Here is a 25,739-nt window from a genome sequence, read left to right on the forward strand (position 1 = left end):
AATGATTCTTGAGTGCACACTGATCTAGTGACCGGGGTAATGCAATAATAGTGCTTTGTGGAAATATGCGCAATATAAATGGCCTATTAATTATTATTATTATTATAATTATTATTATTATTATCATAGAAAACATCATGGCAGCTGAGGCTCAGCTAGACCTGCTCAGAGGCTGATTTTCAGCCCAAAGTCTGCAGCAAATATTATTAAAAAATCCCATATTGGAATTAAACATTTCCCAATTCATATTAATACAGCCATAACTAATATTATGGATCTGTAGGGGTAACTGTATATCACTGATGACAGGCCCAATAAAGAGAAAGGGGCTCTACAGCTGGTTTAACCTTATTGCACTGAATGTAATGTTAAAGTACCTCAATATTTAGGAAATTAAGAATATCCCAGATTTGAACATACTTATTATTTTTTCCCAATTTTCCTGCCAGTGTACTGTGCTTAGTGACCCGTGAAGATCTGGGATAGAATAGATCTTCAGCAACCCATGCTTGCTGTAAAAGGCGACTGTGCTTGTTGTAAGAGGCGACTATCAGGATCAGGTGGTCAGGCTCCCTGACTTGGTTGATACATGTCATCGATCCCAATTGCGTGGATCGATGCTCATGACTTCAATCACCGCTGTCATATAGCTGGAATATTGCTGAGTGCAGCGTTAAACAACAAACAAACAAAAACAAAAAATTGAATGAAAACATTTAATTCAGTGAAATAAGAATGAAAGGGATGGAAAGAATGAAGGAATCGAAGGTGAAAGATTGCATGATAGAGAGAAAATAGATAATGGAAAATTGAATGAGTGAAGATGACAGGAAATATGATAGACAAAAGATAGAAAGCTAGGGGATAGACCGAGCCAAAGACAGCAATATGACTCATAAAATCAAAGCCAGGAAGAAAGCCAATAGGCTAAATCAAAGATAGAAATCTAGGCCATAGACCACACATCGACAGCAATATGATTGTTAAAATCAAAGATAGAAAAATAGGCGTTAGACCAAGACCAAAACAGAAACATGATTGCTAGAATCAAACACAGAAAGAGAAGTGACAGACTGAATAAAAAATAATATTGACCAATAAATGATAGGTGACCTAACAATGACTATACAGAAATATGGAAACAAACGGTATATTCAGAAACAGCTGCAGTTTGTTTCGGCCTATCTATGAAATCCAGGAAACCAATACATCTCTCTGTTTATCAATTTCAAGTGTCACACCATCATGTGAAATATACAGATGAAAGATTTAATTGCAATTAATACCAGCTGGTTCCTGGAGGGGCCGTATCAAAACAAAATATTTGTATTATTCATAATATCAATTTGTGCCAAATCTAGCCCAATATGTCTGTGTATCATTGTGTCTGTGTTACATAAACGTGTCTTTTTGCTAATAACAATAACTGATTTAATAAGAAGTGGGGTTTGTAATAACAAGACCGGAAATAATATTTATGAAAGAATTAAATTCGTCCCATTAAATTCTTTAACATAAGAACATTCTGATAGACGTGAGCAATGTTTTCACTGTCTGAATTGCAAACTGAACATAGGCTGCTGTTAACCAAGTTCATCGTTAACAATTCCTTTTTAGTGAATATAATTATGTGTCGGAATTTGAATCGCAATTCTAATAGTTCTGTATCTATTGTAGATTTTCTATATTGTAAGAATACATATTTCCAATTAACTTGATTGTTAATTCTCCCACTTCACACAAATTTCTTGAAAGTTAGATGATGAAATAAAATTATCATGAAATATCCTTGAACCTTTGCTTGTCTCAAGTAAATCATACCATGGAGGAGAAATGAAAAATTGCATCAGTAACACCTAATACATTCATATTTGTAAACAATGATGCAAGTCAGATTAAGCAACGTGTTTCCCTTCATGTTTCAAATACACCTATAATGCATGTATTTACACAAAGGACATTTTAAGCACATGCTTCTCTGATGTGCATATTTAATTACGTCAATTTAAATCAATTATTTCAGCTAAAAGTTATCAATATCCAAAAAGCTGTCCAAGTTAAACTTTAAAGAACAATATATTTGAATCAAATAAAAGTTTAGTAATTGATTACACCTTTCACAGACAACTTATATTTTCAACTTCTGATTAATGTTTTCAAAACACTTAGAAGCTGAAAAAAGTCCTATCTGTGACAGGAAACACAACTAAATGTGACATTCATTCATTACTGTCACATGACATGACATGACATGACATATATGCAAAAAGGTACAAGCCCCTGAGGCCCTGATTATTGACACTTAAACAAAACAAACTTGAAGCTAAAAACATATTAGAACACAAAAAATATATAAAAATATCCAAACCATGACTGTTCACATCTAATCTGAAGTTGACGACTAAATGATTTGATTTGTGAAACTGACATCCCTCAGACACAAACATGCCGTCAATCATCTTTTATCACCAAGACAACAATAACTCCCACTACAACAAACAAACAAACAAACAAACAAACAAACAGCGTTTGTCTTCATTTACTACAAAAACAGAACGGCTGAAGCTAGGTTCGGTTCAGTCTGAATATGACAGCTCCTCACATATCATCATCTAAATGGCGTTGTCAGAACCGGGTCACAGTGCTATTTACGACCCTGCATTCCCCCACGTCTTTGTGTGAACAAATAGTAAATACACTACTGTTTACAAGGCGAGAAAAAAATCAGCTAACACGTGAAACAAATACACAATGGCTCGCTGCATTTTTTAACTCAAAATTATGTTAAGCTTCCTTAGGATAAATTTGAAGGGATTTTTGACGTCAGCATTTTTATGGGTTTTTTTAATTTTTACAAATGACTCTTCATCAGAAACAATAACAATACAATGTACAAGATTAACAAGTTCTTGGAATTTAAATATTTTCAACTAATTAGTGTAATATTGTTATTGCTATTATTTTAAACTGACTGGCCTTTCTCAGTCTTGTTTTATCAAGAAAATATTAATTGTATTGTTTTTTGTTTTGTTGTTTTAATGCAGAACGCATCAATATTCCATCAACATGATGGTTACCTGTAAATCAATTCTGTACCAGACAAACCAGTGATTGATAGTATGAGCATCCATTCACGACTTCCGGGTATGATGCAATTCATGCTCTAAACCTGTGTCACAAGCTCCGCTAAAAGCTCACATGAGTGAGTGAGTGAGTGAGTGAGTGAGTGAGTGAGTGAGTGAGTGAGTGAGTGTGGTTTTACACTGCTTCTAGCTGTATTCCAGCAATATCACAGCAGGGGACACCAGAAATGGACTTCACACATTGAACCCATGTCAGGAATTGAACCCGGGTCTTCAGCATGACAAAAAGCTTTAACCACAGGCTACCCAACCTTCCCCTACATATGAGATATCTGAAACATACTGATAAAAGCGGTATTAAATCCAACTTGCTTTTTCCCCCCCAAGTGTAGATTAAATATGATCATTTGCGATTACTAATATATATGTAGCCTTTTTATAGGTCTTTCATTTAAACCAAAATTACTAAAAATCTGTCACCAGTATTCTTAGATCAATAATTTTTCAAGTGTCATTTTACATAAATCAAGATAATAGCTTATAGAACTATGAACCAAGTACATATGCGTACATCACTCAAGTTTAAGGTTATGATTGTCAGAACAACAAAAGAAGTGTTGTCTCCACGCATTTTAAAGAAGAGGGGGCACGGGTGGCCCAGTCGTCTGAGGAGCCGCGATTCACTGTGCAGAGTTGCGTCCCTTGGACACGCCGGAAACCTATGATTATGGGTTCGAATCCCGGTTCGCCCCGATGTTTCTAGGTTTGTCAGCACCATACCCGTGCTTGTGGGTTTCACCGAAGTAGTAAACGTTGAGACCTGCATCACTTCGGGCTTTCTTCCCACATTAAGCTGACATGCTGTGATATAACTGGAATATTGTTAAAAGCGGCATTAAAGCCAACTCACTTACTCACTTTAAAGAAGAATGAATAAACATAAAGACTGCAAGGGATTTTACAACACTTCAATCAGCAAAGATGCCATTGATGAAGAAACAGCTCCATGTCTTATTTGAAACCATTCCAGCGAACACGACAAAACAAAAGCTGAACAATAAAGAAATTTCAATTTCAATTTTTCTTTTTGGCTTGTTACATTTTAAGTTTGCTGCAACTTTTGAAAGCACAAGTATTTTCATTCTACCTTTAAACATTAAATTCAAACTATGTGACCACTCCACTGAAGAAATTGTTTGATGGGCATTACTTAGAAGTTGACGGATGACAAGGTTGACACAACTTACGGATAACAACTTCGGTATTAACTGTAAAGGCATCTTTTCATTATAGATCCTCATACCGTTGCTTGACAGAGCAGTAAATCCATAAATTGTGTCTACATTGTGACTTCATTGCCCACCAGGACAGGCAATGAATTTTAACAAGAGTTTGCCACTAACATGGCTATATCCCCCGCCCCTGTTGCAGAATTTATGACTTAATTAAATCTAAACAAACCCTAACCTTTTTTAACCGAGTTGGAACTTGTCATGGAAATTGTAAACATGGAGTTTGGAACCTAAGTCCATCTTGTTGCCATGGCAACGTAAAAAATTAAAATTTCTAAAATTTCTAAATAGCAAAAGGCACCAGTTCAGCATGTACCTGACAAACCTGCCTAGTTTCATGAAAAAATATTGAACGGTTTAAGAGTTACACTCCAGAAACGAACCCTACACTCACAGAACCTAAGTCCATCTTGTTGCCATGGAAACGTAAAAAATAAAAATTTCTAAAATTTCTAAATAGCAAAAGGCACCAGTTCAGCATGTACTTGACAGACCTGTAAAGTTTGATGAAAAAATATTGAACGGTTTATGAGTTATGCTCCGGAAACGAAATGTGACGGACGTACGTACAGACAGATGGAGCCCGTTTCTATATCCCCCGCCAATTTTGTTGGGCGGGGGATAATAATGGATGCGTATAGGAAACGTAAAGATTCTGCCATGACGTGGAACCGTGGGATATTTATCCCGACTGAATGTAATGCTCATCATTGAAAGTTCACCAACAACTAATTTTAAATTGACAGAAAGAATTTTGAAAGCTAAAGCATTTTTAAAATTATCATTAATTATCTGCCATCAGAATGTGACAGCTTTCAAACAGTTAATAACTAAAAGTTGATTCCACAACAAAAACACTTATCCTGCTCATTCACCTGATCAGAGGGTATCAACATCCTCAGATTGACATGTGTTAAAGCTGCCTTGCTCATTGAGTGAGTGAGTGAGTGAGTGAGTGAGTGAGTGAGTGAGTGAGTGAGTGAGTGAGTGAGTGAGTGAGTGAGTGAGTGAGTGAGTAATGTTGTACGCCGCTTTAATCAATATCCCAGCAACATCACGGCGGGGGGACATCAGAAATGTGCTTCACACATTGTTACCCCGACCCCTGAAGATCTGGGGTGGAATAGGTCTTCAGCAACCCATGCTTGCCCTAAAAGGCGACTATGCTTGTCGTAAGAGGCGAGTAACGGGATCGGGTGGTCAGGCTCGCTGACTTGGTTGATGTATGTCATCGATGCCAATTGCGTGGATCGATGCTCGTGATATCAATCACTGGATTGTCTGGTCCAGACTGGATTATTTACAGACCACCGTCATATAGCTGGAATATTGCTGAGTGCGGCGTTAAACAACAAACCAACACATTGTACCTATGTGGGAAATAGGCAGGGTAACAACAAGTACCATCTTTCAACACTTTTTTGTAATGACCAGCATGGGGATTGAACCAAAGAACCACTGCCAGGCATGGTAAAAACAAGTTCCATCTTTGAAATCTTTTTTGTAATGACCTGCATGGGGATTGAACCACCATGGGGATTGAACCACCGAACCACCGCCAGGCAAGGTAACATTAAGTACCATCTTTCAACATTTTTTTGTAATGACCTGCATGGGGACTGAACCATCAAATTTCCCCTCTCTGGTCACTTTCCTCCCTACACCCTCTACAATCAACTCAAATAGCTGTTTCACACATTGTACCAATGCGGAGAATCGAACCCGGACCTTCCATGATGCATGCGTATGCCTCAACCACCAGGCTACCCTACCTCCCAGTGCCAAGTATTATGCAAGGTGAACCAGTGATTATCAAGGTCACCTTACACGCTCAGTGAAAACCTATTTCACAGAGAGGGGCGGTGGGGTAGCCTAGTGGTCAAAGCGTTTGCTCGTCTCGCCAAAGATCTGGGTTTGATTTCCCACATGGGTACAATGTGTGAAGCCCACTTCTGATTTAACCCCTATTGTTTTTTAAGACTGTTTATTTTCAGATTCGGGGTTGTGGGTTAGCCTAGTGGACAAAGTGTTCGCTTGTCACGTTGAAGACCCAGGTTCGATTGTCCACATGGGTACAATGTGTGCAGCCCATTTCTGGTGTCCCCTGCCGCAATGTTGCTGGAATATTGCTAAAAGTGACGTAAAACCATACTCACTAGTTTGTAGTTGGTTCTTTTGAATGAGACAGAAATTATAACTGTCTGTTTTATTCAGTTCAAATTTATAGCAAAGTTGATGCATTGAAAATTATTTAAGAATTATAATCCTCAAATACTACATGTCAATGAGGACGACCATCATTGGATTTTTACTTGTCCTCCGCACAATTTAGCAGACTCGGGCTAGCAGGCAAGCGTGAATTTGAAAGGCTTGATGCTGGAAATAAAGCCTGAATTGATGCAGATCTATGAATTTTACTCCTTTGGTGATAACCCATGAGCAGGGGTATGGGGCTGACAATCCTAAAAGCATAACCAAGATATGATCCACAATCTTATGTTCCTGACAAACTAAGGGAGGCAACTCTCAACAGCAATTTGTGACATCTTGACCACCCACGCCCCTAAATTAATAATAAAATAACACTTATTACAACTGTTTTCTGAGCGACATGTTCAATTATTTTTAGCACATCTGGAGTGAAACTGCATCTCCATGACCTAATTTAGACCTTGTGTCATAACCCTTTACCTCTGGGCCACATAACTCACATTCGCACAGGGCTTACCTAGGATTCAAAACTAAATGCCCTTGGCAGGCATTATTTTGTGCAAAATTCAGGAAAAAAAATTAAGTCCTTACTTTTTTTTGGAATTTGAGGGTAATACAACATTGCATTCAAGATAATATTGCCTCCTCCATTTTATTCATCCTGTTAGCAGTCAAATACACATCAGTGTGAGAGTGTTTGTTGTTTAACGCCGCACTCAGCAATATTCCAGCTTTCTGATGGCGGTCTGTATATAACAGAGTCTGGACCAGACAATCCAGTGGTTGACATCACGAGCATCAATCCATGCAATTGGGACACGATGACATGCATCCACCAACATGTAACATGACTTATCAATTAATGTGGGTATAAAATGGTTTATTCCAAATCCAACCTAACTGGATTCTTGCAGCGTTAGAAATTGGCACTTGTCCTATAGTCCTGGCCAAACTGCCCAATAGTTAAGGTATCATAAGGACAAGTAGTGAGTGAGTGAGTTTGGTTTTACGCCACTTTTAGCAATATTCCAGCAATATCACGGCGGGGGACACCAGAAATGGGCTTCACACATTGTACACATGTCGGGAATCGAACCCGGGTCTTCGGCGTGACGAGCGAACACTTTAACCACTAGGCTACCCGACAGTAGATATTTGCCTGTTTTAAGGGTTTTGCTGTAGGTTATCCTTATAAGGACTAGTGGACTAAAACTGTTACTTCTATTGTTGTCTCGGATATTGAAAATGCGACGTTTTATATCTTATTATCTGCATGACCCCACAATACCGACACGCAGTATATATATCAAACACTGTGTATGAAAATGAGTCTTATCTGGAACAGACTATAGATAGACTCATTTGGACATGATGTCTCCTTGTATCTTATCTCTTGTGTAAATACTTGCAATAACTGTGCAATGACTATGCTCACTCAACTATGAATTTCAGCTGCCACAACAACAATAGCAAGTCTTGATGTTGAGGATAGTGTCATTTAATTTGAATTGTTTCCTTCAATTCCTTTCATGTGAAAAAAACAGACAATGACAACAGGGAGCTTTTGTGGCATTCAATGATACAATTACTCTTTAAAATGTCAACTAGGTAACTGCCATTAACAATGGTCACATGTGTTCAGGTCTGATGTCCTCTATAATTTCACGCTCCATACAATAGTGAGTTTGTTTAATGCTGCTTTGAACAGTAGATCACAGCATTAGACAGACATCTTGTCTCTTAAATGAACATATTTTACAGAAAAAAAACAGTTGTTAACTTATATAACACATCGTAGATGCAAGAACATAAACACACAAACAAAATGTATTGTCAGTGTCATATCTTTAAACGTTTCAGACTGAAAGTTTCGTTTGCATCACGAAGTGTTAACGTTGAAATGATGCTTCCAGTGACGAAGTGACGAGGTGACGAGGTGACAAGGTGACAAGGTTTCGAAAAATTGGTTCTCCAACATACTTTCATACAGACTGTGACAATCGGTAGGCAACATGGAGGATCACACAGCACATGTACATCTGATGCATGGAGATTGTGTGCTCACACCTGATCACATGACAGGAAGAAGTGAAACTGAGGCTTCAATATATATGGGATAACACTTTCTTAGTAAAGTACAGATTCTCGTACTTTTTCGGGTTGAGTCCCGTCCGCGATTCGAACCCACATTGCCAGAGTGAGGCACCTAATCGCCAACACGCAAAGTCAGCAATCTTTCCCACTAAGCCACCGAGGCTTTCACAAAAATGAAAATCCAACAACTGGTAGTCTCGATCATGTACTCTGTTTACTTTGTGTTACATTTGACCATTTTCTAAATGGCATTGTATATTCATAGTTGTTGAATTATAGTTAAAAAATATAATGAAAAGGAGCCCAGAAACTTTCTGATACGCAGCAGTAACCTAGACTTGCTAAATGTTAAAGACTTGCATGGGCTGTATTGGATATATTTGTTTCAGGGTCTGTGTGACAGACTAATGACGGCGTGTCAGTTTCATGTGTGAGAAAATTGATGCAGGTCTCAGATGTTTACCACTTTGGTGAAACCCACGAGCAGGGGTATGGTGCTGAGGAAATTAAGGCAAACCAGGATTCAAACCCAGTCATAGATTCCTGCTTTGCTAAGGGATGCAACTCTGCACAGTGAATTGCTGTGCCTCGGACGACAGGCCCACCCGAGCCCCCACCCTATATAAAATTTACGTGCTCGGATTACGCTTCGGTGACACCTATTGACAACGTTCCTGTTTAAGATGGCATCCTCACTGACATTAAACACCATTGTGAGATTTACCAATCAGATAACCCTCAATAATAACACACAAAACAGATAACTAAATTAAACAACTCAATCCTATGCCAAGAAAAATATTCAAGTCAAATTATGGTCATACACATCTTTTCACTTCATCTCTCCTTCTGCTCTATAAAGCAGGGTTATTACATATTTTTTTATTTTTTCATTTTTCATTTTTTTATTTGCAGGTAAATTTTTATTTTTTATTTTTTATTGGCAGATAATTTTTTAATTTTTTATTTGCAGATAATTATTCATTTTTTATTAGCAGATAATTTTTTATTTTTTATTTGCAGATATATTTTTATTTTTTATTTTTTATTTGCAGATAAATAGCCACAATATACGTGAAGCCCCTACATCCCTTTCGGCCAGGGGTTTATTTTTTATTTGCAGATATATTTTTATTTTTTATTTTTTATTTGCAGATAAATAGCCACAATATACGTGAAGCCCCTACATCCCTTGTGGCCAGGGGTTTATTTTTTATTTGCAGATAAATTTTTATTTTTTATTTTTTATTTGCAGATAAATAGCCACAATATACATGAATCCCCTACATCCCTTGTAGCCAGGGGTGGTGGTGGGACACTTTCAATCATTCAATAGAAGTACTAGTAGGCGATGTATTATACAGTAAAAAAAGATATTCTTAATTTTTTATATATTTATATGAGCTGTGAAACAAATTTCAAATTAAAAAATTGGAGAATTGTTTTTTATTGTCAAAGGAATATTTTAGGTTGTCAACATATAAGAAAGGCAAGTTTCCTACACGCAACAACCTGACGATAACTGACATAGATCACAAGGCATGACAAGCTATCCATCTCTTTTCAATAGACACGGTCATTGAGCGGCAAAGTGTGACGGCGAGGGCCATTAATGTACTATTTTGGACACCCAGGCCAAGATGTCACTCAGTTTAACATTACAAATCAGACAAAGGATGTTTTGACATACCTGAAATATACGACACTCCTCTGATGTTCATTTCAGGAAGTCTTACAGAGAAACATACACACTTGCTGCCCCTGTGATATCAGCGTGTAGGAACTCCATTCACAGTAACTTGACAACATTAACCTGGCAAATCCCTTTTTGTCTGTACAGAAATCACAAATACAACCTTTTCAAGAGTAATTGATCGACAGTTTAGCAATTCATTCTTGCACTTAAGGAAATATGGCAAACTTGATTAAACTTGTCATATATTTTTTTCTAAGTTTCCCATCTCCCGCCCACAATGAATTTCCATTCCAATGTGACATAAACAAAAAAAACAAAAATTGTATTTGTGGAAAATTATGCCTGATGTGATAAAAAAAATACCACTACCATTGCACACTCATAAAAAAACCAGGTCAGCTTGATGCTTTTTCAGCTATATTTACTAAACTTTTGTTTCCGAAGCAAAGCAACTCGACCTGCATCATAAATTAAGTAAGACTGCTACAAAGTGTTTTAAACTTTAAAATGTCATATAGTAGGTAACATTATTTGAGAAAAATTTTTTTTCCCTTTTTTTCTATATTTTTAAAATTTTATTTCACCCATCCGCTCTCTAGCTGATTGAGGTTGGATGGAGATCAGAAACACATAAAACAAGTGCAAAAGTGAACACGGCTCACTAATACCCCCGACCCGCCTAGAGTGTCAGTAGTTACATATTAAATAGCTAGATTAGGGTTAGCCTTTAGGGTTTGAAAAATTCATAAAAAAATGGAAAATTAATAAAAACAATTTTTTTCCTTTGACTGCACCCCTCCATTTGACACAGATTATATGTACTAAGTTTGAGATGAATCCACTGAATAGTTTAAGAGAAATCGCGAGGACAAAGTTTTCAGACGGATGTTAGGGTTTGAAAAATTCATAAAAAAATGATGTTCGCTCATCACGCCGAACACCCGGGTTCGAATCCCGACATGGGTACAATGTGTGAAGCCCATTTCTGGTGGCCCCCGCCGTGAAATTGCTGGAATATTGCTAAAAGCGGCGTAAAACCAAACTCACTCACTCACTCACTCATAATAAAATGGAAAATTAATAAAAACAAATTTTGTCTTTTGACTGCACCCATTCATATGACACAGATTATATGTACTAAGTTTGAGATGAATCCACTGAATAGTTTAAGAGAAATCGCTCGGACAAAGTTTTCAGACAGACGTTAGGGTTTGAAAAATTCATAAAAAAAGTGGAAAATTAATAAAAAAAAAAATTTTCTTTTGACTGCACCCCTCCATTTGACACAGATTATATGTACTAAGTTTCAGATGAATCCACTGAATAGTTTAAGAGAAATCGTGTGGACAAAGTTTTCGGACGGACGGACGGAATCTTGGTATAACTATATACCCCGGACATTTTGTCGGGGGTATAAAAATATCAATGGTCCCATGAATGCCACATTCTTTCTGACAGTTATGGCTATTCTCCTGTTCACATACCACATGACCTGTTTACTGATTTTTCATAGCACCTGGCATCATGACGAATACCTATTTAAACCCACATGAAGCTTCCAACTCCTAATCAGCTGTAGCGTAGAGAAGAACAGGTGGCAAGGATACTGGTAGTGTGTAATGAATCTTGATATTAAGGCTGAACTGAAAACTTACCACCACATTATATACATCTAGAGATAGCGGCCGTTTATTGGTTTTGTAATGTGGGCTGTATCAGGGTACTTCGAAAAAATTCATGTTGTTATTTTAAAACCAGGAACACATTTGAATCCTGTTATTGTGAAATATGGCTTAATGAAGTGTTTTTTGTTGTGTTAAGAGGACAGTATGATATTGATGTCATTTGTTAAAAAAACTCTTCTTTTTTTTATTTTAAAGCCATGATCAAGTCTAATTATGTGGCTGAACAGTATACGCTTTAGACTCATCTCTTCACACACTTCCGAGTAGTCAGATCAAACTGATGGATGGATAGAGGGATGGAGGGATGGATGGATGGATGGAGGGAGGGATGGATGGATGGATGGATGGAGAAATGTAGGGAGGGATGGATGGAAGGATGGAGGTATGGATGGATGGAAGGATGGATGGAGGTATGGATGGATGGAAGGATGGATGGAGGGATGGATGGAGGGAGGGAGGGAGGGAGGGAAGGAGGGAGGGATGGATGGAGGGAGGGAGGGATGGGTGGATGGAGGAATGTAGGAAGGGATGATGGATGGATGGAGAGAGGGAGGTATGGATGGATGGAAGGATAGAGGGAGGAGGGAGGGAGGGAAGGAAGGGTGGGATGGAGGGATTTGTTATTTTAAAACCAGGAACACATTTGAATCCTGTTATTGTGAAATATGGCTTAATGAAGTGTTTTTTGTTGTGTTAAGAGGACAGTATGATATTGATGTCATTTGTTAAAAAAACTCTTCTTTTTTTTATTTTAAAGCCATGATCAAGTCTAATTATGTGGCTGAACAGTATACGCTTTAGACTCATCTCTTCACACACTTCCGAGTAGTCAGATCAAACTGATGGAGGTATGGAGGTATGGATGGATGGAAGGATAGAGGGAGGTATGGATGGATGGAAGGATAGAGGGAGGAGGGAGGGAGGGATGGAGGGAGGGAGGGAAGGAAGGGTGGGATGGAGGGAGGGAGGGATGGATGGATGGATGGATGGATGGATGGAACAATGGATAGGAGGATGGAGGAAGAGATGGATGGATGGAGAGATGGATGGATGGATGGAGGGACAGAAAATGTATTTCGATTTTGAAAACATAATGTTGACATATAATAGTCATGTTGCCACAAATATGCCTTTTAACGAGTGTAAGTATGGCATTTATGATATATCCATTCCCTGGCAACTGCAGTTTGTTTCAAGGTGTCAATAGCGGTAATCTGACCGTGGTTGCTGTAAATAACTGTGAGTTGTGTGATCTACCGATCACTTCACACGCGATTTCACCCAAATTAATTTAAACAATATTGAATGAGATTTTAAAATTAATAAAACAAATTACAAATATAAGTCCAGATATAAAATGAACATGTTTTTATAACCAGATAGTGGTAGATAGTATAACAGGATTATATTGCGTACTTCACTTCGGATTTGTTGACTGTATTTCCGGTGTCACGTGCTTGTGGTGATGAAAAACACTGTGTCAGTGTAAAACTTGAGTTTATGAAAAATGTAAGTAAATTTTGGGAGCCATGTGTTACCATGAGCTATAACCGAGGTAGCACTATAATGAAGGGCGAAATAGCGAGGGCACACTATATATGAAAGCGACACTTGAGTTTAGGGGGGCGTGACCAAAATGGAAATGTCGGATTGGCAAAAAAATATATCCCTGGTATACTGTATGTGTAGGAGTGAATATTATCCTACCCTATTTTTTATCCCGGGGATGAAATTCTCTAGTGTCAGGATGATTCTCCCTTGTGAATTTGAACCCATACCAGTGTGTTTAATCCTATCCTATACTGTACTCTAGAGTAAAAATTCCCCCAGGATAATATTTAGGTAGGATATAATCCTTGCTTACATACGCACTTCAAACATGAAAAGGGGTTGTCTGCAAATGTTACCAAACACGAGATACATTTTATCCTGTGTTTTTGTGATGTGTTAGTTGTTGAACTTGTAGTTTGTTTGTTGTTTAATACAATACTCAGCAATAATTCAGCTATATGACGACAGTCCGTAAATAATTGAGTCTGGACCTGACATCAAGATTCATGACGTGCCCTCCTTCGTTAATCTCTTCTTCAACAGATGATACAATATAACTACAATACAAATCAGAATATAACTACAATATACCAGAATATAACTACAATATACCAGAATATAACTACAATACATACCAGAATATAACTACAATACATACCAGAATATAACTACAATACATACCAGAATATAACTACAATATACCAGAATATAATTACAATATACCAGAATATAACTACAATACATACCAGAATATAACTACAATACATACCAGAATATAACTACAATACATACCAGAATATAACTACAATATACCAGAATATAACTACAATATACCAGAATATAATTACAATATACCAGAATATAACTACAATACATACCAGAATATAACTACAATACATACCAGAATATAACTACAATACATACCAGAATATAACTACAATATACCAGAATATAACTACAATACATACCAGAATATAACTACAATACATACCAGAATATAACTCCTATATACCAGAATATAACTACAATACATACCAGAATATATCTACAATACATACCAGAATATAACTACAATACATACCAGAATATATCTACAATACATACCAGAATATAACTACAATATACCAGAATATAACTACAATACATACCAGAATATAACTACAATACATACCAGAATATATCAACATTCATAAAAACAAAAACATTGACACCCGAATACCCTACATCAACAAAGGAAGGACATTCACAAGACTTCCAATCATGGAAAATCAATCATTATAGTGTCAATCATTGAACTCTGCCTTGAGCTCCATGAATGATGGATAGCCTGACCTAGCTACTCATGCATACAAAACTAGCATGTCTGTCTATGAATGACCTCATACAACAACCGGTCACTACACATTCAGATGGCTTAAGCTTGAATGAACACATAACTGCCCGATTAATAATTCTCACACTGAGGAAGTGATCCTTTTAATTTTGTTGGCAACTTCACAAAATATAAGGCCTCACAATTTATATTTTTCGGTTCATGGGCCTGCCACCCCTACTGAAAAGCAGCTGGGCCCCGTTCCACAAAGCGATCATAGACGATCGTAACTCCCATACTTTAACATAGACTTATGACTGTCGTAGGGCTATGATCGCTTTGTGGAACAGGGCCCTGGTAAAGAAAAGAATATATATATATAAATTCCATGTCTACATCACCATCAGTGATTCAAGAAGCCAGCTGCAGTTTTAACTCCATGGCAGAATGACTTTCATATAAAGAAATAAATGACTGACATCTATTTATTTTTATTTTTATTTCGACCGATCTTAAGTGGAAAAGCTGGAATAAATCTGTGAAACAAAACATTAAAAATATGTGGCCTGAAACATATTCCTGAATCATGCTCGGTGCTGTGCTGTGCTGTGCTGTGCTGTGCTGTGCTGTGCTGTGCTGTTCGGTGTGGGTATCCAGAGGGCACAAGTAGGTCACGAATGGTGATATATACGTGTAACATGATGCATGATCAGCTGATATTTATCATGTTTATTATGATGTAGAGTTTTAATTTTATCATTATTTTCATAGATAGGTACATGCATTTATATAAGTCTTTTCTTTTCAGTGGCAAGTTTTATTTTTATGAATGATACAAACCTACAAATTATATTCCTAAAATGCTGAAGTTTGATCAGCTGATTTTTATTATGATTATTATGATGTAGAGTTTTAATTTTATTGTTATTTGGATAGATATGTACATGTATTTATGTAAGCCTTTTCTTTTCAGTGGCAAATTTTATTTTTATGAATGATACAGGCCAATAAATTATATTCCTAAAATGATTAATATTTAAATTTTAATTTCTATTACTTGAACAATGTTTGGTTCTTTTTAGTTGTTGTTTGATTTATCTTTTCTTCTTGTAGTTTTTCCGCCAGCAGGTCATGTTTTTCAGGTCACCCCATAAGTCAAAACAGGGCAATCAAGTGAATGTAGACGACAATCATAACATTCGACCTGTCAATGGTCAAGTCTTGGATAAGCAAACAAGATGTTGAATACCACGATTTCTTTTGTTTGTTGTTTATCGCCACACAGCAATATTCCAGCTATATGATGGCAGTCTGTAAATGATCGAGTCTGGACTGGACAATCCAGTGACTTACATCATGAGAATCGATCTACGCAATTGGAATATGATGACATGAGTCAACCAAGTCAGCGAGCCCGTTAGTCTCCTTTACGGCAAGCATGAGTTGCTGAAGATCAGTTTGAACCCGGATATTTACGGGTAAGGTATCATGAACAACCATCAACACCACTGGGGTACAATGACACTAAATCAGCCAGCTTCATATATTATGACCATCCAATTCAAACGTAGTCTTGAAAGGTGAACACTTTAATCACTGAGCTACCCAACTGATTCTAACCCAGGCTTGAAAGGTGAACACCTTACCCACTGAGCTACCCAACTGATTCAAACATAGGCTTGAAAGGTAAACACCTTAACCACTGAGCTACCCAACTGATTCAAACATAGGCATGAAAGGTGAACACTTAACCACTGAGCTACCCAACTGATTCAAACATAGGCTTGAAAGGTGAACACCTTACCCACTGAGCTACCCAACTGATTCAAACATAGGCTTGAAAGGTGAACACTTAACCACTGAGCTACCCAACTGATTCTAACCCAGGCCTGAAAGGTAAACACCTAAACACTGAGCTACCCAACTGATTCAAACATAGGCATGAAAGGTGAACACGTAACCACTGAGCTACCCATCTGATTCAAACATAGGCTTGAAAGGTGAACACTTAACCACTGAGCTGTCCAACTGATTCTAACCCAGGCTTGAAAGGTGAACACTTAACCACTGAGCTACCCAACTGATTCTAACCCAGGCTTGAAAGGTGAATACTTAACCACTGAGCTACCCAACTGATTCTAACCCAGGCTTGAAAGGTGAACACTTAACCACTGAGCTACCTAACTGATTCAAACATAGGCATGAAAGGTGAACACTTAACCACTGAGCTACCCAACTGATTTAAACATAGGCTTGAAAGGTGAACACTTAACCACTGAGCTACCCAACTGATTCAAACATAGGATTGAAAGGTGAACACTTAACCACTGAGCTACCCAACTGATTCTAACCCAGGCTTGAAAGGTGAATACTTAACCAATGAGCTACCCAACTGATTCTAACATAGGCTTGAAAGGTGAACACCTTGACTACAGGGCTACCCCATGTCTCACATAAAGACACAGCTGTATGTCACGATTGACACAGAACTGAAATTGAATCAATTTCACCTTCAGAGAAATACACATCTCCTCGTAATTGATTCTTTGACATTTACCACAACACATTTCAATTTCCTGTTGTTATTACATACAATTACGTCGGCCTCACTTGAGAGGCTCTGTGTATCTCAATGCTCCCAAGGTGACTGTTGTTAGAATCAGACAAAGCCAGCAAGTCACAATGAGTTAACAAACCAATTTATCATGATCATAATTCACTAAAATGCACTCCAACACTGACACATCCATCAATACTTTTGTACCCGTGACATGGACGACGCAACGTGATGAAAATATCTATTTTTGCATGTGTAGTAGATAATGTTAATTGCTCGTACTGATATATTTGTTCAACCCAGCTATACCTATGTGGTATACTGAGTATTCATTACTATCAGACTGAGATGGGGTACACATCCAATATGAGTGAGTGAATTTTGGTGGGTTGGTGGGTTGGTATGTGCTTGAGTGGGTTTTAGGTGGTTCAGTGGGTTTCAGGTGGTTGGGTGGGTGGGTGGGTGGGTGAGTGAGTGAGTGAGTGAGTGAGTGAGTGAGTGAGTGAGTGAGTGAGTGAGTGAGTGAGTGAGTGAGTGAGTGAGTGAGTGAGTGAGTGAGTGAGTGAGTGAGTGAGTGGGTGGGTGGGTGGGCAGTTTTGATGGGTGGGGGTGGGTGTTTATGTAAGTGAGAAAGTGAGTGAGTTAGTGAGTGAGTGAGTGGGTGGGTGGGTTTTGTGAGCTGTTTCAATGGGTGGGTGTGAGTGTTTATGTAAGTGAGAGAGTAAGTGAGAGAGGAAGTGAGAGAGGAAGTGAGTGAGTGAGTGAGTGAGTGAGTGAGTGGGTTTTGTCGGCAGTTTCGATGGGTGGGGGTGGATGTTTATGTAAGTGAGAGAGTAAGTGAGTGAATGAGTGAGTGAGCGAAACTGATTTTAACAGTTCTTCACATCAGCGTGATTTACATTTTGCAAAAGTAAAATTAAGTAACAGATATTTTCTTTTTTACAATTTGTTTTAAAACATTAACACTAAAGCATATTATTGAAACATATTATTTGTGCATGTTTAATCATCTTCTTTATCACAAACACACACAACTGTCCTACACTTCCTGCATAAAGCTCCTGTCAATCATGGACACAGTCTCTCAACCATCAATCAATACGTCACCTATACGTATCGGTATGTACACCGGTGAATAACGGGCAAGCAGATACATGACATAACCCAGCTCCTTGAAGCAAATCATTTTACACAATGTCATGTTTAACCACGATACATGAAGACACCGTCAAATGTTTTATGCTCTTTACGAACATTAGGCCATTAACTGACATCAGTATTTCATAAAAACTGTGTCACATCAAATGAATGATATATCCATCATCATGTCATAGTTATTCATATTTAATAACTGCTTCACATCACATCATGAAAACAAGTGAATTTATGCTTATGGAATTATTAATATCTGACACATAACGATAATGAGTGAGTTGGGTTTAACGCCGCTTTTAACAGTATTACAGTTATATCACGGCGTGTCAGCTTAATGTGGGAGGAAAGCTCGAAGTGATGTAAATCTCAGACGTTTACCATTTCGGTGAAACACACAAGCACGGGTATGGTGCTGACAAACCTAAAAACATAATCGGGGCGAACCAGGATTCGAACCCATAATCATAGGTTACTGGCGTGCCCAAGGGACGCAACTCTGCACAGCGAATTGTGACGCCTTATACGACGGGGCCACTCGTGACCCCTATAACGATAATGATAGGAGGGTAGTACTGGTTATGTACTGTAAATAAATTAAGGACCGCATTGACTAGCTTTTGGCTGTACAATTAGAACTTGGATGCAGGCATCATCTTTATATTCCCTGTGAATTTAGAATATGTAGAGTTTGTACCTTAAACCATAATGAAAATGAATATTTGAGTTATATCAAGCCTAAATTTTACATTTTTCGAAATATTTTGAAGTTTAATAAACTACTATCATTAACAAGACCCTATTATCAATATCACTTGCTTCATGAGGGCGGTCGGGTAGCCTAGTAGTTAAAGCGTTCGCTCGTCACGCCGATTCCCGACATGGGTACAATGTGTGAAGCCCATTTCTGGTGACCCCCGCCGTGATATTGCTGGAATATTGCTAAAAGCGGCGTAAAAAACATACTCACTCACTCACACACTTGTTTCATGGCAATGCTGTTCCAACACAATTACTCGAACTTTGACAACATGTAATTATGTTAAAACTGCTTGGTTAAAAAACATGTTATATTCTGTAATGTTTGTACCTAAATTGTGTTTTGTTTGTACAAAAATCCACCAAAAAGATTTACCACTGTGAGTGAGTTTTATGCCAGCGTCTGTCTGTCTGTCTGTCGGACCTAGGACTCCAAGGTGCTCTCAAAATCTTTTTTTTAGGAAACAAACTCGGACCTTTTGCTTGACAAGCAACCACAACTACAAAGCTATCACACAACCCTTTTACTATTTGTGAACACAAAATGTGATGACGTTTGCTTGTTGGAATAAAGGTTTTGTCCTTGGAAATCTAACAATCACAATGGATACCCCTATAGACTTATGTAATGAGAACAGTTAACTAATTGATAATCTTGTTTGTTTGTTTGTTGTTTAACGCCGCACTCAGCAATATTCCAGCTATATGATGGCAGTCTGTATATAATCGAGTCTGGACCAGACAATCCAGTGATTGATTTTATGAGTAACGATCCAAGTGAGGTTTTACGCCACTTTTAGCAATATTCCAGCAATGTCAGAGCGTGACACACCAGAAATGGGCTTCACACATTGTACCCATGTGGGTTATTGAACCTGGGTCTCAAGCATGACGAGCGAACGCTTTAACCACTAGGCTACCCCGCCGCCCACTGATTGGATGTTAACAGAATGGTTGGGACATGTTGAATTATTGTATCATTGTCTACCCTTTTCCGTGTGAATAATAAAATAGGCAGAATGTGAAGTTATTGTTGACGCATGTACTTATAAGAATTGACTTCAATGTTTTCTGTGTTTATGGAGTTATTAATTAAAAAAATGGTGAGCAAATTGCATAAAAACGCAAGGTAAATTTTTCAGTAATCAATTTACATCCTCTGAAACAAACATGTTGACATACACTTCTTCAAACAGGAAGCATTTCATAGCGTCATATACCTGCCAATGAGCAGGATTAACCTGCCATTGATTAAAATAATAAAAAATGAGTAACAATTAATAAAAAATTACTAATTAATATCTTACCCTGACAGTGATTTGATGAGGTCGCCTCTCTTCCTGAACCACAGCCGGAGGATGGTTTCGCTCAAGGAGTAACTCCATATTGTCAATATCGCAATGTACAACCCAAGATCAGCTGTCAACACTCGAACCTCCTGGGTCCATAGGTATAACATGTGCTCTCATCTAACCATCCTGGCCAGATTTTCGAATATTTACGCTTATTTCATTTCCAAATCTGGCAATTATGGCCTGTGTTTTCTTATAACGCAATGTACATCTCTCGAGAGCCACGGGTTTCACTGTCAACAATCAGTTCAACAGGGAGGCATTTAAACACACAGATTCCAAGTGTTTGAGATGTAGACTAGGTCAATTGGCAGGTCAGCGTCCAGAGCTAATAAGATAATTAAGAAGCCTTGGATGAAATTGACGATGGTGTTCATTCACACATATACTAATTTTTGAAAGTTTAAAATTTCAAAAACTAATCTTTTAGAAAGTTTAAAAATGTAATAAATATGCTCAATGCCAAAAGAAACGCAAACCATAAAAACATATAAAGAAGTATGTACGTTGAGAAGAGATGTTTCCAAAGTGTACCACTTAATGACAAAACCAACAATCTGTCAAGTGATACCACAAAGTGTCTTTATTCTTATCACGATATGATGCTGTTGATTTTCAAACTTTACACGCTAATCCTGCATGAGATAAATGGTGCATCTCGAGTCATAGATCTATGAAGTCACATGTGATGCTTCATGAGCGTTGATACACACAATGTAACAGTATTTTCGTTTGTGCATCGAACCAATCTAATATCTCTTGAACATGAACAATTCTTCATATATTAACCAACATGTATGGTATTCGCGTTTTTTTTGCCAGTGAGTATACAATTCCTACTCAGAGGAAATGACAATGATTTGTAATAATCTGTGCATTTATACCATATCTATGATCTGTTATAGAAAATAATAAATACATCAGTCAGTTTTGAAAATAATAAATACATCAGTCAGTTTTGAAAATAATTAATGCATCAGTCAGTTTTGAAAATAATTAATGCATCAGTCAGTTTTGAAAATAATTAATGCATCAGTCAGTTTTGAAAATACTTTATGCATCAGTCAGTTTTGAAAATAATAAATACATCAGTCAGTTTTGAAAATAATTAATACATCAGTCAGTTTTGAAAATAATTAATACATCAGTCAGTTTTGAAAATACTTTATGCATCAGTCAGTTTTGAAAATAATAAATACATCAGTCAGTTTTGAAAATAATTAATGCATCAGTCAGTTTTGAATATAATAAACACATCAGTCAGTTTTGAAAATAATTAATGCATCAGTCAGTTTTCAAAATAAGTAATGCATCAGTCAGTTTTGAAAATACTTTATGCATCAGTCAGTTTTGAAAATAATGAATACATCAGTCAGTTTGAAAATACTTTATGAATCAGTCAGTTTTGATCCAGCTTATAGAAAAAATACCTTTGAATTTCATTCCCTATATTTTCTTATTTTAACATTTTTAAATGATCATTTTATACTCCATCTCAATACATGTCACTATATATCCATCCCAGAACACAGGTGTATATTTTAAAACAGCTGTCAGATCTTTACTCGATAAATGAGAGATAGTAACGTCATGATCAATATCGTCTAACCTACATAAACCGAACATGAGCAAGGATAATTATCATAAACATGATCAATGCCCACAAATATACCTATTAGATAATCCTATAACTGATCCCAAAGTTTCCACCGTAAACCTTACAAACATTACAGCAATTGATTGACTATGATGCACATTCAGACCAACAAATCAATTTCAGTTGACCTACACAGAAACATTAAGTCACAGGAAAGATTACACCATAAAACTGACCCGCCTCGTGTTAACAACTTGTGTCAACTTTAAAGACAAGCAGCTGATCTTATTCACCTAAATTCCTTAATGCAGAGCACATGACTTGAAAAACTTCTTCAGTTGATAAGATCCAATGAATAAAACACAAGATTCACAGGTATGCCGGTTGTTAACGATGTGTCCAGGTGCACACACGCACTCTCACAACAAGTATTCAAGTATGCACTCCTAGTATCCCGAATACTGCACCTCTCGAAGCATGGAGTCGTATGTTAACTCCACGGTAGGTAAATCCACTAACATGAAACACAAGCTCACTGCATTGTCAAGGCTATTAACTTCACCCAGTTGAACTCGCGGTCTTTCTGTTCATGTACGGTATCCACACATCCGCACATCCATGTGTGTGTCTCGCCAAGGGACAATGTCACGTGGTGACCTGCTCTGGATTTAACTCAACTGGTCCACCCCCGACCCTCACAGGCCATCTCTGACCCTGAGGCAATGGGAATGTCTATGAAACTAATCCGACAGGTATGGACAGGCCGTTTGTCAACTTAATGTATTTTTCCTCAGCCTCTTCATGCAAGCACGGTCGCAAATGGACCGTGTATTGTTATGTCAGTCAGTTAATTACAGGTAACTCAAAACCTCGTTAAGATACCTGTTGAGGAATGTGTCGGCAGTATGTCCAGACCAGGTTTACAACCGGAGTCCTTGTTGGCTATACCTTGCTTAATAAGCAAATGCACTTTCTCACCTGTTTGTTCAATACAGGTAGGCTCTGACCTGTTCATTTTTTTGTCACTTGACAGGTATGATTTCACCTAGACAGGTGACTATCACAGGTGTCTATCCCTAGTCATATGTCAACACTTCAAAGGATCAGCATAACACCACACCAAGTCCATAGACACAGGTAAACATGGTTTACATATTAGACCTGAAACGATCAATTTCTTCCTACAACAAAACACTACCTGTCAAGCATGACGTTACAATTTGCTCTCCGATCTCTCCATACCCTAGAAGCAATGACCCGTTTGTAAACATTCCCTGTAGGAGAATACCTGTACGCTGTACCGGTAACATAAACCTCAAAAGCCTGATCCAGTATACATGAAAACCCAATCAATTTCACTAATCAATTTCACTCGTCAATTTCACTCATCAATTTCATCTGAAACAAACACTCACGCTTCTCTAAACATACTCTGCATTACAGATAATCACGAATCATACAACCTCCTCAAAATCCCAATAAATGTAATCATGATAAAACGGATTATTTTACAATCTCAGGTAAACTCGTTAGTATACCTGTGAGTTACATCTCTTCCTGTCATATGACTGACAGATAACTGTCTGACGATATAAATACCTGATGAATTCTGACCTACACCTGGATATCTTGTTAACCTGATAAAGGTAAGATAGTCCTACCTGTACCCAAACTCTACCCGTCAAACACAGAGTTCCCCTCGGCCATTAAGTAAGTAAATAACGAACCCTTGTTCATAGCTCACGGCTTATAGTCTATTTCAATTTTGAGTGGCATGTTTGATATGGACGAGTGATTCAATGATTAAAACCTGTCACTCGAATGAAATCAAGCATGATGGAGAATCTAGTTACCTGGTGTAGTTCATTGCATATCCTGTATGAGGAATTGTCACTGTAGCGACCACAATAAGATCGGACATTCTTTACCAGCCAAGATGTCATGGAAGGACTTGGCTCAATCAGACAGAAAATGTGCTCTATCTGTAATACTATAAGCTGCATGGGGAGTTATTTGAGCAGTGCCTTGGATATAATAAACAGAAAATCTACTGTTACATACATATAGTTGCATGGAAAATACGATTCTTTGGGGCAGTTTTCATGGATTCAATCACACAGAAAATCTTTTGATACAAGTATTGTTGCATGGAATATAGTTAAAAAAAAATTATTTGACTTACAAAAAATATACTAATGTAAAATATACTCAGTTCTATCAGGAAACGTTGCATGAAATAAAGAATTTAGGCAATAAAGGCTTGATCCACAGAAATATTTTTTATAACCAAATGTAGTTGCGTGGAATATAGTTTACATTCTGAGCAAGTTTCATTAATTTGATCAACAGAAAATTGCATTGTTTTGAGCAAGCATGGTTTGATGCCACTTTTTGCAATATTCCAGCAATATCATGGCAGGAGACACCAGAAATGTGTACACTGTACCCATGTGGGGAATAGAACCTGGGTCTTCTGCATGTTAAACTAACACTTTAACCACTCCACCACCCATTATTGTGAGTAAAGTGGTACTACAGTATGACTTATGGCAGTCTTAAGGTCAACAGAATATCTATTTGTGCCATAAACATTCTTGTATTTATACTAGCCTGGCATTTTGTTTATAACTGATTAAAAGAAAACAGAAAATCTACTACCTTTTATCTGTAATAGTAGTTCAAGACACATTACCATGGTAGAGTTTGTGGGTTTGACCTACAGACAATCCACTCCAACCCTCGTGGGTTTGTTTAGATACAACATCTAATGGGTGTGTCAGTAACAAACAAACAATTCAACAAAGATTTTTGGGGGCGGTCGGGTAGCCTAGTGGTTGAAGCGTTCGCATGTCACGCCGAAGACCCGGGTTCGATTCCCGACATGGGTACAATGTGTGAAGCCCATTTCTGGTGTCCCCCGCCATATGGAATATTGCTAAAAGCGGCGTAAAAACATACTCACTCACTCACTCAACAAAGATTTGGTGCATCGTGTCACAATATCAGGATCGAACCACACAATGCCATTTAGAAAGTGATCAAATGTAACAAATGTTATACCTGAGATAACACTTTCTTAGTAAAGTACAGATTCTTGTATTTTTTTTGGGGGGGGAGGGGTGGAGTCCCGTCCGGACTCCAGGTAGGCACCTCATCGCCAGCACAAAAAAAAGACAACCAGTTGTCAGGTTAAATTTTTTGTGGAAGCCTCGGTGGCTGAGTGGGATAGATTGCTGACTTTGTGTGCTGGCGATTAGGTGCCTCACTCTGGCAGAGTGGGTTCGAATCCCGGACGGGACTCAACCCCCCAAAAGTACGAGAATCTATACTTTACTAAGAAAGTGTTATCCCAAATATAACATTTGTTAGATATCAAGATCGTATCACACAATATGATA

The 25,739-nt window shown here is 37.7% G+C and overlaps 1 protein-coding gene across 16 annotated transcripts in view; it reads right to left on the bottom strand.

Annotated features, from left to right (window-relative positions):
* The window catches only part of LOC139456225 (RIMS-binding protein 2-like), a 316,067-nt gene that overhangs the window by 262,501 nt on the left and 27,827 nt on the right, over window positions 1–25,739 (bottom strand). The window contains exons 1-2 of one of the 16 annotated variants that reach the window (XM_071237831.1): window positions 24,003–24,060; window positions 20,700–21,072 (exon numbers count right to left, since the gene is read on the bottom strand). The exons of the other annotated variants lie outside the window; for them this stretch is intronic. Of the exons in view, the coding sequence (XP_071093932.1) occupies window positions 20,700–20,777 (78 nt within the window). The 5' untranslated portion in view covers window positions 20,778–21,072; window positions 24,003–24,060. Of the gene's footprint in view, window positions 1–20,699; window positions 21,073–24,002; window positions 24,061–25,739 lie in introns of those variants that run through there. 16 annotated transcript variants of the gene reach the window in all.

Source organism: Haliotis cracherodii, unplaced genomic scaffold (genome assembly GCF_022045235.1).
Source record: "Haliotis cracherodii isolate W230 unplaced genomic scaffold, xgHalCrac1.p SCAF_11, whole genome shotgun sequence".
Classification (NCBI taxonomy): domain Eukaryota; kingdom Metazoa; phylum Mollusca; class Gastropoda; order Lepetellida; family Haliotidae; genus Haliotis; species Haliotis cracherodii.